Source organism: Pogoniulus pusillus, chromosome 22, assembly GCF_015220805.1.
Source record: "Pogoniulus pusillus isolate bPogPus1 chromosome 22, bPogPus1.pri, whole genome shotgun sequence".
Classification (NCBI taxonomy): domain Eukaryota; kingdom Metazoa; phylum Chordata; class Aves; order Piciformes; family Lybiidae; genus Pogoniulus; species Pogoniulus pusillus.
This window is the reverse complement of record NC_087285.1, coordinates 1,696,930-1,708,967: the sequence shown is the minus strand read 5'-3', so window position 1 is coordinate 1,708,967 and position 12,038 is coordinate 1,696,930. Positions and strand designations below refer to the sequence as shown.

The window sequence follows — 12,038 nt, the reverse complement described above, 5'->3', positions numbered from 1 at the left end:
AAAGAAAAGGGAAAAGAAAAGGGAAAAGAAAAGGGAAAAGAAAAGGGAAAAGAAAAGGGAAAAGAAAAGGGAAAAGAAAAGGGAAAAGAAAAGAAAAGAAAAGAAAAGAGAAGAAAAGAGAAGAGAAGAGAAGAGAAGAGAAGAGAAGAGAAGAGAAGAGAAGAGAAGAGAAGAGAAGAGAAGAGAAGAGAAGAGAAGAGAAGAGAAGAGAAGAGAAGAGAAGAAAAGAAAAGAGAAGAAAAGAAAAGAAAAGAAAAGAAAAGAAAAGAAAAGAAAAGAAAAGAAAAGAAAAGAAAAGAAAAGAAAAGAAAAGAAAAGAAAAGAAAAGAAAAGAAAAGAAAAGAAAAGAAAAGAAAAGAAAAGAAAAGAAAAGAAAAGAAAAGAAAAGAAAAGAAAAGAAAAGAAAAGAGAAGAGAAGAGAAAAGGGAGGGGGAGGAAACTTCGTTTCAGAAGCAGTAGCATTACCGCAATCAGATACACAGGCTTCAAAATAACCAGCATGCCACACAGTCCTCCAGCCATGTAACAAGACTTCTACAAGAATAAAGTACTGCTCAAGACTAAAGGAGGTTTTTCTCTCTCTCGGACAACATTTGCGCCTCTTGAGTGTTTGTTTGTTTGTTTGTTTGTTTGTTTTTGTGAGTGTTTGGTCTCCTTTTTTCCCTTTTACGTGTGAAGATGTTAGCCATTGAGGACAGATAGCTTGTCATTCTCATCACTTACTCGTGAGTGAGCCAAAGATTTTGATCAAAACATTTAACTATTTAACTCCCTCCCCTTGTTTGCAGAGCAAGCTGCTTCAGCAGGTCTGAGAGCGCTGTCTTCAGCGGGTGGAGCTCTGCCCTGCAAAGAAGGGAGAGAAATTGTCTTTTGGCCGTTGAAAGTAAGCAGGCATCAACAAGAAGCTTGGAGGACGTGCCTGAAAACACCGAATCTGTGACACTGCCCTTCTATATCCAGAGCCAAAGGTCAGTGGGGACCAGCTGGTGGGAGTCTGACCTGAGCACAGAAAATAGAAAACTAGCAACCACCCGCCACTGCAGGCATCACAAAGGCACACACTTTTTGGGAGTCTGAGGCAGTAATCTAAGACAGAAAGAGTCCAAATCAAACCCTAATTCTCAGGGGGTTTCTACTTCATGACAATGGGGTTAAAAACCACTTTGAGAGCAGGTGAGCTGTACCCGACCCTCCTGGAAGCCACCTGCCATCTGCACAAAAGCAGTCTGTACGCTCCCCTCTTCCTCCCCGACTAGATCCTCTGCACCAACTCTGCACCGTCCAGCCAGGGAGCTTGCAACAGGTGAGAAACACCGCACGTGCTCTGCCCCATCCTCGCTCCCTCTCGCCTTAAATACTTCAAGTCCCTCACCTGTGGAGCAGCAGGCTGCAGAGACCTGCGATAGGCCAGCACTTCGGGACAAGATGACACAGCTCTGATTCTCCTGGAAAGACCTCACCGGTAGCTTTCTCTAACCTCCCCCACATGGGTAGATCTTTAAACATCCTCTCCAAAACAACCTGGGAATGAAGTCCCAGGCTTCAACTCCTATCTCAGTGCTGCCCGCGTCCCAATATCCACTCGCCTGGGCTCCGGTTCCTCACCTCTGCAGACCAGTCGCTTCCTTCACCGACGGCAGATGCCTCTTGTGAACACACCGAGCTCCGCTGTGGGGCCACACCAGGAGTCACCCCCGCAGGGAAGCAGGGCAAGAAGGGTCCGAGGAAGCGAAAGTCGCTGCTCAGGGTGCCGGTGGCCAAGCAGACGTCGTACACCAGGCTGCGGGGAAGGGAGCCCGCGTCGCTGTCGGCCACAACCGTCGGGAAGGTGGGCAAGGGCTCGGCGCGCTTGCGCCGGTCCCGCCGCAGCTTCGTGAGCAGCGCGGCCAGGCCGGTGGCCAGGCAGAGCGCGGAGACGCAGGCCAGGCAGGCGATGAGGTAGAGCGTGAGCGTGTGGTCGGGCTCGTGGGGCGGCGGGTCGTGGGCGAGGCTTGCGTGGGCGTCGGAGAAGTCGCGGAGCAGGGCGACGGCGAGGGTGGCGCTGGCCGAGCGCGGCGGCTGGCCGCGGTCTCGCACGAGCACGACGAGGCTGTGTCGGGGCGCGTCGCGCTCGGCCACGGCCCTGGCCGTGCGCAGCTCGCCGCTGTGCGGCCCGAGGCGGAAGAGCCCCGGCTCCGTGGCCTTGGCCAGCTCGTACGACAGCCAGGCGTTCTGGCCCGCGTCCGCGTCCACCGCCACCACCTTGGCCACCAGGTAGCCCGCCGGCGCCCAGCGCGGCACCAGCTCGCCCGCGCCCGCGCCGCTCTCGCCGCCCGGGTGCAGCACCACCGGCGCGTTGTCGTTCTCGTCGCGCACCAGCACGCGCAGCACCGCCTGCGCGCTCAGCGCCGGCCAGCCGCCGTCCGTGGCGCGCACCCGCACCTCCAAGGCGCGCAGCCGCTCGTAGTCCAGCGCCCGCACCACGTACACCTCGCCGCTCTCCGCGTTCACCGACAGCGCGGGCTGCTCCGCGCCCTCCCCGCGCACCAGCGCGTACTGCACGCGCGCGTTGCTGCCCGCGTCCGCGTCGCTCGCCTGCACGCGCCCGATGCGCACCATCGGCCTGTTGTTCTCCGTCACCCACAGGCTGTACAGCTCCTGGCTGAAGGCGGGGGCGTTGTCGTTCACGTCCCCCACCTGCACCCACAGGCTTTCAAGGGCGCTCAGGCGCGGCTGGCCCCAGTCCGTCGCTCGGATGCTGAGGTTATACTCTGCCGTCGTCTCCCTGTCCAGCGCCGCGCTGGTTCTCAGCTCGTAGAAATTGTTGAAAGTGGGGGTGAGAGTGAAGGGCAAGTCCCCCTCGATGGTGCACTCTGTCCTGCCGTTGTCGCCTGAGTCCCGGTCCCGCACGCTGAGGAGTGCCACCAGGGTGCGTGGCGGAGCGTCCTCGGGAATGGATGCAGTGTGTGAGGTCAGCTGTATCTCCGGGGCGTTGTCGTTGACGTCCACGACCTCCACCTGCACTTTGCAATGCGCAGACAGACCCCCACCGTCTGTAGCTCTTACCATCATCTCGTGGGACTTCATTTCCTCAAAGTCCATGTTACCCACCACCCGAATCTCCCCCGTGTCAGGGTTGAGATCAAAAAGATGTCGGGATCCGTCTGATATCTGTGTGAAGGCATAGTGTACTTTCCCGTTGGACCCTTCGTCGGGATCTGTGGCTGTGATTTTGGCCACCAGCTGTCCAATGGGGCTGTCCTCTGCCATGCGCACATCATAGACCTCCTGACTGAACATTGGGGTGTTGTCATTGGCATCCAGCACCACAATCCGGATCTGAGCTGTTCCTGTTCTGGATGGTAAGCCTCCATCTGTAGCAACCAGGAGTAAATTCAGCTCCTGTTGCTCTTCGCGGTCCAGCTGCTGATCTAAAACTAGCTCTGGGTATTTTACTCCATCATTCCTTGATTTGAGAGAGAGGGCGAAATGCGAATTGGACTCTAGGCTGTAATTCTGCAAACCGTTACTGCCCACGTCCTTGTCCCGGGCGCTTTCCAGAGGAAAACGGGACCCTGGGGGTGTCGTTTCAAGAATGTTTAAAATTATTTCCTTTTCCGGAAACGCGGGAGAATTGTCGTTCACATCAACAACCTCCACCTCCCCTCGGATCAGCTCCAACGGGTTGTCCAAGAACAGCGTAAAGAAAAGGGTGCAGGTCTCTCTCTGCGGACAGATCTCCTCTCGGTCCAGAGACTCCTTGGCCGTCAGCACTCCGCTGCTCGGGTTCAGGCGGAAAAGCTGCTGGCTCCCCTCGGACACAACGCGCGCCTTGCGAGCCGCCAGCTGGCTCGGAGCAAGCCCCAGGTCCTGCGCGATATTGCCCACCAACGAGTCCCTCTCCATCTCCTCCGGCAGAGAATAGCGGAGGCTTTCGGCCGCGCTCTGCCACACGCAAACGCACAGAAGGAAGACGATCACTTGCCTGGGGCTGCCTCCGCTCCGTCTCCCGTTCCACGCCATTCCTCTCCACAAAAGCCGCTCAGAGCTCTTCCGGCTTGCCGGCATTTGCAAGCTGGGCCCCAGGTCGAGCCGTGTCTGTCCGGGATAGCGGAGAAGGTCTTCTGCAAGCCCCGGAGCAGCGCGGCTGCGTTCCCTAACGCCGCTCCCGAGCAGCTCTCTCTGTTCTTTTTGTCTGCCTGTGCTGCAGAGCCTGGGCGGGGAGAGGAAGCCTCCGGTCCGTGGTCAACACTGCCACCCAGCGTCGACATTTGGAATAGTTCTTCTCCTTCTGGCCGGTGCCGCTGTCTCGGACTTTGCTGCTTCACCTTGCCCTCACCGTGCCAAAGTTGACACAAAAGTCTAGCACCAGAGAAAAATTCCCGAAGCAAAGCCTTCACTATTACTCGAGCTCGTTATCACACAACGGTGGCGATGTCATTTCTAATCTAACATATCTCTGATTTTATTTTTCCACTTATATTTTCAGGCCTGGCCCCCAAACCGCCCAATTTAAACCAGTTTCTGAATTGAGTGGAATGTTCTCCCCAGCCTCCTCTTGACCCTGCTACTGAGCAGTGTCATTTCCTAAGTCATGTGCGAAACACGTCCTAAGCCACACACAGACATCGAAGTGCTGCAAAGTGTTTACATGCTGTCAAGGTACTGTAAACTTTGTCCTCTGGTGCTACAAGGGAGGCTGAGAAATGATTTCCAGGTCCCTGTACTCCATGGCCAGACGTGAATTGCTGTACTTGTGTAAGGACACAGGGCCAATTATTTCGTACAAAAATCAACTAGAAGGTGTCATTAATTAAAGCTGCATAGATTACAAACGCCAAAGAAGAGGAGCTACCCTGAGAAATAGCAAAGAGGCTAAGGGCACCAATGGATGGGCCATTAAAGAACTCATTCAAATGTAGAATCCTAGAGGTTCGAACAGAAACTTTGTAAAGGACAAGGGGGAAAGAAGTGAACCTCGGGTTATTAGAAAGGGTCTGATCAGAAAGAGCAAAGTGATTGCACAATGCTTAGCGAGGCCCTAAGAATAGCCAAAGCTTATCATGAAGCTTTTAAAGGCAAGATTAAAATCAGTCAAGAGTGGAGTTAAGAGGAGCAACCTGTGCTGGAAACGACAAGCGAAGGGTCCTAACCAGTACCTCCTAATGCGAGCCAGGGCGTGTGAATGCAGGGCAAATATAACCCACAAAGTGGGGCACTTATCACCGGCAATGGGAACCGCCTTAGAGTGCGACTGCTTCTGCCGAGCAAGCGTCGGCCTCTTGCAAATGCGCATGGAACATACTAGAGAAACGTTCGAGACCAGTCTAACTCTTAGAAAAGAAATAATCGAGGATACAACTCCATTAAAAATATTATCATGTCCGTTGGACAGAGCAAAGGGGAGACTGCTAGGAATCAAAATAAATTGTACAATATTACAATGAATTTTGTGATAGCTTTAAATTAGGTTGAATTAAAACTTGTTTTGTTTAACTCAGCATAAGTGACTATGCTTTGGAGAAGAGACTGAGGAGCAGGGGCTTCTCTGACTTCATACCCTTCTATGATAAGATCACCTGCCCAGGGGATCAAGGGAAGATGGTAGATGTAGGGTTTCTTGATCTTCACATGGCTTTTGGTACTGTCCTCCCCAGCATCCCGAGCAGGTTCGTAGTGTGCTTGCTGAAGAAAAGGATGAAGGTCAGAACTGGTGGGAAATCAGTGACGTGATCTGCAAATGCAGGTTTAACCTGGAGGATCCATTGACTGATGCTGTAGCCTGGATGCCTTTCCTGTCACGAAAATTTGAAGACTCTGATTGTGCTTTCTCAATGCTAACGAAAGGAAAGATCACGAAGCTGTTCTGAAGAGAGCATCTCTGGGTTGTCTGGTGCCACATCTTCTGTGGGGAGGGGGCCACAGTGGAAACCATGTTTGTTGTTGGTGCCCTCAACCATGGCACAGTGCTGTAGTGGCAGACTGGGCAGATAAACGTGAGTAACTTGAACTTGCTGCTTCCTTAGTTCCTTATGAGGCTGACTTCGAGTGAGTGACAGAGAGGACAGAGAGACAAAGCACTGGCCTTGAAACTATCATGACACGGTAGCAGACAGCATCCATCTGGGGGTCATCAGAAGCAACTCTGGGCAGCAGCAAAGGGATTTCCTGCCTCTGTGAGCTGGAGTGAGCTACCAATCCAGCCTGAGACAAAAATATAGATCTCTTTGTGCACATGAAACTTTAAGGCTGTTTAGCTGCATATGGTTACAGGTGTCCAGAATCCAGAGCGAGCCTGTCCATGACGCACAGCAGTAATCATGCATTGTTGCCCTAATTCACAATCTGGGAGCTCTCCACTTCGCTCTGACTTCTGACATCAGCCTGATTTCAGTTCGCTCTGTTTTCTGCACCATGAACTCCACTCCAAAGGCTTCTTCTTGAAATCCTGCTCTTGAGGAGGCGATTCCCTTGATGACGACTGCCAAGTGATGTTCCAGAGAGCACTCACAGCCCAGGTAGATAGAAGTAGGTTTTATTGTTTTCCTCTACCAGGCATTTGACACTTAAAAGCAAATATCAGATGACTTTATAGTTCCTTAACAGTTAATGAAAGGAAAACAGAAAGCTTCTTGATGCCCTACACTCTACAGTGCCTTATTTTAGCCAGTTTTACTGTGAAACCACAAACAGTGCTTTTGTTTCTCTATGACATTATACTCAATAACCTGAAATGCTCATTCCAACTTCATATTATGAAAAAAAAACCCAACCAACCAAAACAAACAAATCCCAACCCCCAAACCACAGATATTGTTCAAAGATCACTCTTTAGAGTCAGGAGACCCTGTAAACTCCTGCTCAAACAGGAGACGTTTGCCAATATCAGCCATTTCCGCCTGTAATCAAGCAATTCTTCTGCAAGCACCATTGCATATCGGCTTGCCTGGGGTGGAGCAGACTGCAGACAATTAAGACATTCTAACATAGCACTGTTTTTCAGACAAAGCACACAGAAAAGTAGGGAAAGTTTAGATTGAGAAGCTACTGCACTCTGACAATCACACACCAAGTCTCAGTGAAATCGACACAGTCCTTCTGCATCCATTTCACCACTGCAAAATACCTACACGAATAAAGCGCTGCTTAACAGGAGGGGGAGTTTGCTCTCTCACACAGATTAGTACTTCCCAGGTGCATTTTGGTGGATGTTTCGTATCTTTGTTGTCCTTTACCTGTGAGGAGGGGAACAGACAGACTTTTCTTTCTCCTCACTGATGGGTGATCCAAGGATTCCGATCAGAAGTGTCATTTATTTCCACCCCACTGTTTGCAGCACAAGCTGCTTCGGCAGGTTTGGGACCAGTGTCTTCAGAAAGGGGAGCTCTGTCCTGCAAAGGAGAGACAAGAGAGGCTGTCACTGAGTTTGGAAGATCAGTAGACAGCAGGAAGAAGCTCAGAGGGCATGTTGGACACCACTGTGTGTGTGACACCACTCAGAGTCAAAGAGGTTCTGAGTCTCTGGCATGAACAGGGAAAACCACCTTCACTGTAGACATCACAAAGACGCTGCTGCAAAAGTTTTATGAGCCGTTTCAACGACAGCTTTCTGTCACCTCTATATGCTTTAGAGAGGCACAGCTCAAAAGCTTAATTTAAGTTCACAGCAGCCCCTCTGAGACCGTCTCTACCCTCACCTTCTCCCGCCCCACTAGATCACTCTGCACCAAATCAACACCATCCAGAGTCCATGTACGAGGAGGGAAACACTGCCCCTGCTCTGGTCCCTCCCCATTGTCCCTCGTTTCGACCTGCTCTGGTCCCTCACCTCTGCAGTCCAGTCGCCTCCTTCACCGACTCTCGACGCCTCTTGCGAACACATCGAGCTCCTCTGTGGGGCCACACCAGGAGTCACCCCCGCAGGGAAGCAGGGCAAGAAGGGTCCGAGGAAGCGAAAGTCGCTGCTCAGGGTGCCGGTGGCCAAGCAGACGTCGTACACCAGGCTGCGGGGAAGGGAGCCCGCGTCGCTGTCGGGCACAGCCATCGGGAAGGTGGGCAAGGGCTCGGCGCGCTTGCGCCGGTCCCGCCGCAGCTTCGTGAGCAGCGCGGCCAGGCCGGTGGCCAGGCAGAGCGCGGAGACGCAGGCCAGGCAGGCGATGAGGTAGAGCGTGAGCGTGTGGTCGGGCTCGTGGGGCGGCGGGTCGTGGGCGAGGCTTGCGTGGGCGTCGGAGAAGTCGCGGAGCAGGGCGACGGCGAGGGTGGCGCTGGCCGAGCGCGGCGGCTGGCCGCGGTCTCGCACGAGCACGACGAGGCTGTGTCGGGGCGCGTCGCGCTCGGCCACGGCCCTGGCCGTGCGCAGCTCGCCGCTGTGCGGCCCGAGGCGGAAGAGCCCCGGCTCCGTGGCCTTGGCCAGCTCGTACGACAGCCAGGCGTTCTGGCCCGCGTCCGCGTCCACCGCCACCACCTTGGCCACCAGGTAGCCCGCCGGCGCCCAGCGCGGCACCAGCTCGCCCGCGCCCGCGCCGCTCTCGCCGCCCGGGTGCAGCACCACCGGCGCGTTGTCGTTCTCGTCGCGCACCAGCACGCGCAGCACCGCCTGCGCGCTCAGCGCCGGCCAGCCGCCGTCCATGGCGCGCACCCGCACCTCCAAGGCGCGCAGCCGCTCGTAGTCCAGCGCCCGCACCACGTACACCTCGCCGCTCTCCGCGTTCACCGACAGCGCGGGCTGCTCCGCGCCCTCCCCGCGCACCAGCGCGTACTGCACGCGCGCGTTGCTGCCCGCGTCCGCGTCGCTCGCCTGCACGCGCCCGATGCGCACCATCGGCCTGTTGTTCTCCGTCACCCACAGGCTGTACAGCTCCTGGCTGAAGGAGGGGGCGTTGTCGTTCACGTCCCCCACCTGCACCCACAGGCTTTCAAGGGCGCTCAGGCGCGGCTGGCCCCAGTCCGTCGCTCGGATGCTGAGGTTGTATTCTGCCGTCGTTTCCCTGTCCAGCGCCGCGCTGGTTCTCAGCTCGTAGTAATTATCGAAGGTGGGTGTGAGAGTGAAGGGCAAGTCCCCCTCGATGATGCACTCCATCCTGCTATTTTCGCCGTCGTCCCTGTCACGCACACTGAAGATTGCCACCAGGGTGCGTGGCGGAGCGTCCTCTGGAATGGATGCAGTGTGTGAGGTCAGCTGTATCTCCGGGGCGTTATCGTTGACGTCCACGACCTCCACCTGCACTTTGCAATGCGCAGACAGACCCCCACCGTCTGTGGCTTTTACAACCATCTCGTGTTTTTTCTTTTCCTCATAGTCCAGGTTTCCAGAAACCCTAATTTCTCCCGTGTCAGGGTTCAGGTCGAAGAGCTGCTGGAATCCTTCCGATGTCTCCGTCAAGGCATAGTAGACTTGCCCGTTGGAGCCTTCGTCAGCGTCTGTGGCATCGACTTTGACCACCAGCTGGCCCCGGGGACTGTCCTCTGTCAGGCGTACCTCATAGACCTTGTGAGTGAACATTGGGGTGTTGTCATTAGCATCCAGCACCACGATCCGGATCTGAGCCGTTCCCGACCTGGGTGGCGAGCCTCCGTCAGTGGCTGTCAAGAGTAAATTAATCTCCGGATTCTCTTCTCGGTCCAGCTGCCTGTCTAGAACGAGCTCTGCATATTTTGGGCCATCATTTCTTGTTGTGACAGCAAGGGAGAAATGCGAATTGGATCCGAGGCTGTAGTTCTGCAAGCCATTACTGCCCACGTCCTTGTCCCGAGCGTTTTTCAGTGGGAAACTGGACCCAGGAAGTGTCATTTCGGGAATGTGGAAAACCATCTCCTTCTCCGGGAACACAGGGGAGTTGTCGTTCACATCAAGAACCTCCACCTCCCCTCGGATCAGCTCCAACGGGTTGTCCAAGAACACCTTAAAGAAGAGCGTGCAGGTCTCGCTCTGCGGACAGATCTCCTCTCGGTCCAGAGACTCCTTGGCCGTCAGCACTCCGCTGCTCGGGTTCAGGCGGAAAAGCTGCTGGCTCCCCTCGGACACAACGCGCGCCTTGCGAGCCGCCAGCTGGCTCGGAGCAAGCCCCAGGTCCTGCGCGATATTGCCCACCAACGAGTCCCTCTCCATCTCCTCCGCCAGAGAATAGCGGAGGCTTTCGGCCGCGCTCTGCCACACGCAAACGCACAGAAGGAAGACGATCACTTGCCTGGGGCTGCCTCCGCTCCGTCCCCCGTTCCACGCCATTCCTCTCCGCAAAAGTCAGACAGTGTCCTCCCTCCTTGCCGGCATTTGCAAGCAGTGTCCCAGGAGGAGCTGTGTTTGTCAGGAATAGCAGGAAGCGCTTCTGCAAGCCCCGGAGCAGCCGGACTGAGTGTTCCTCTGCCCCTCCCGTGCAGCTCTCTCGGTTCTCTTTGTCTGCCTGTGCCGCAGAGCCTGGGCGGGGAGAAGAAGCTGCCGGTCCGTGGTCAACACTGCCACCCAGCGTCGGCATTTGGAATCATTCTTCTGCTTCTGGCCGGTGTTACTGCCCTGGGCTTCGCTCTCCCCAGAGGGTAGGATGCAGTGCGAGGTTTTCCTTCTCTTCTCCACTTACGCATGAACTCAAGACAGTTAGCATGTTGGCCCCGCCAGAGCAGCACTGCTGCTGAACAGGGGACAGATATGTCCTTTCTTGAGAGGATTCTTCTGAACTGAGAGAATTGCCCTCCCTTGCTGCCTCCTGAACCTGAAACCCAGCATGGCTGTGTCACTGTCTGTGACGTTCGTGAAATATGTCCCCGCGGCCTCACACAAACCTGTTTGCACGGTCTGGAGTTACGTAGACCTGTTTCCTCTGGCAGTGTCACACAGGCGACAAAGTAGATTTAAAGTCTCTGTACTCAGAGGTCAAAACTGAACTACTGTTCAGTCCTTACTGTGTAAGGACTCCTGGCTAATAACTATTTCATAAAACAGGCAAGGAAACAAGTAGGAGACCTCAGAAATTACCCCCCGAAGTACACAAACGTTAAAGGGGGGGAGCTAATGGAGACAATAGCAAAGATCTAAGGACACCAGTGGATAGGCCACTAAAAGAACAATTCAGGTGTAAACTCCAAGGGGTTCAAATGAAAACTTAGTAATTGAGAAGGAGGCTAAAAGCCTAAAGCTAAGTATGTATCCTTATGTCTGTGAATTTGACACCTCTTTTTAAAATTTCCTCTTCCTTTTCTTTGCTGAAAGAGCTGCTGCTGTCAAACAATACTCACCAGGTGAAGTCCCAGAGCCTTTCATTTGGTGTAAATTAAAATTGTTGTGCCTTTGTCAGTTGGAGAATGCAACAACCAGAGGTGCTTTAGAGTTCCCCAGAATTTAAGCTAGCAGAGGATTTTGCACAGATGCAGCCATAGCCTTGAGCTCTGTGGTAAAGGGTTGGACTTGATGATCTGTGAGGTCTTTTCCAACCCTGATGATACTGTGATACTGTGATATTTTTGATTGATTTGCCTCTGAGTGACAGAAACTAGAAAGCTGACTTATCTCCAAGGACGTGTCTGCCTCTAGAGCTTGAGCTTCTATCATAATCACCAACACAGAAGCTTGATGTAAATATTAGCCCAAGAACAGCAGTGGATGTGTTGGGAATGTGGCTTCTCTCCTCATTTGTGCCATGAAAAAATAGATGTGACACTTGGACTGTATTTGATTTGTTCCCTTGACAGTGTTTGTGGCTCATCTCTTGGCACCTCGGAGAGAGGAAGGTCTATTTGCTTCTCCATAACCTAATCTCTGGCACCACTATGCAGCAGAAAACAGACACAAAGTGAGAAGAGCTTCCACAGACACTTTCCAACCTGTGCTCAGGAACCTGGTAATCGTTAGTCCTCTCATTTCAGAAGGGAAATTGTGTCCATCAACTTTAGCTGCAGGAGGATGTAAGAGGTATAACAATCCTTAACGGAGCTCTTGGCTATCCTGGTATCTTTGCTCATCAGAAGATGCTGTTCATGTTCCACATATAAATGCAGCATAACAAGGACCACTGGACAGCTAATGTTGCTGTTTTCTGTTGTATCACAGCAATAAGATGGATGTGCAT

The 12,038-nt window shown here is 53.6% G+C and overlaps 1 protein-coding gene across 3 annotated transcripts; it reads right to left on the bottom strand.

Annotated features, from left to right (window-relative positions):
• Positions 1-120: 120 nt before the first annotated feature.
• LOC135185076 (protocadherin beta-15-like) lies at positions 121-10,318 on the bottom strand. 3 transcript variants are annotated; one of them, XM_064161405.1, is made up of 2 exons: positions 7,808-10,318; positions 121-843 (listed from the first exon to the last, which is right to left on the bottom strand). In XM_064161405.1, the coding sequence occupies exons 1-2, from the start codon at positions 10,202-10,204 to the stop codon at positions 757-759; spliced, it is 2,484 nt and encodes an 827-aa protein (XP_064017475.1). In that variant the 5' UTR covers positions 10,205-10,318; the 3' UTR covers positions 121-756. The 3 variants fall into 3 exon arrangements, with proteins under 3 accessions (XP_064017475.1, XP_064017472.1, XP_064017473.1); XM_064161402.1 differs by lacking the exon at positions 7,808-10,318 and adding an exon at positions 1,606-4,328; XM_064161403.1 differs by lacking the exon at positions 121-843 and adding an exon at positions 6,748-7,370 and having other exon boundaries at positions 7,808-10,316.
• Between the last annotated feature and the right edge of the window lie 1,720 nt (positions 10,319-12,038).

Excerpts from the sequence above, each read along its gene's own strand:
- LOC135185076 (XM_064161402.1), bottom strand. The coding sequence starts at position 4,047 with ATGCCGGCAAGCCGGAAGAGCTCTGAGCGGCTTTTGTGGAGAGGAATG. Across the intron at positions 844-1,605 it reads GAAGCGACTGGTCTGCAGAG|GGCAGAGCTCCACCCGCTGA; the intron begins GTGAGGAACCGG and ends CCTTCTTTGCAG.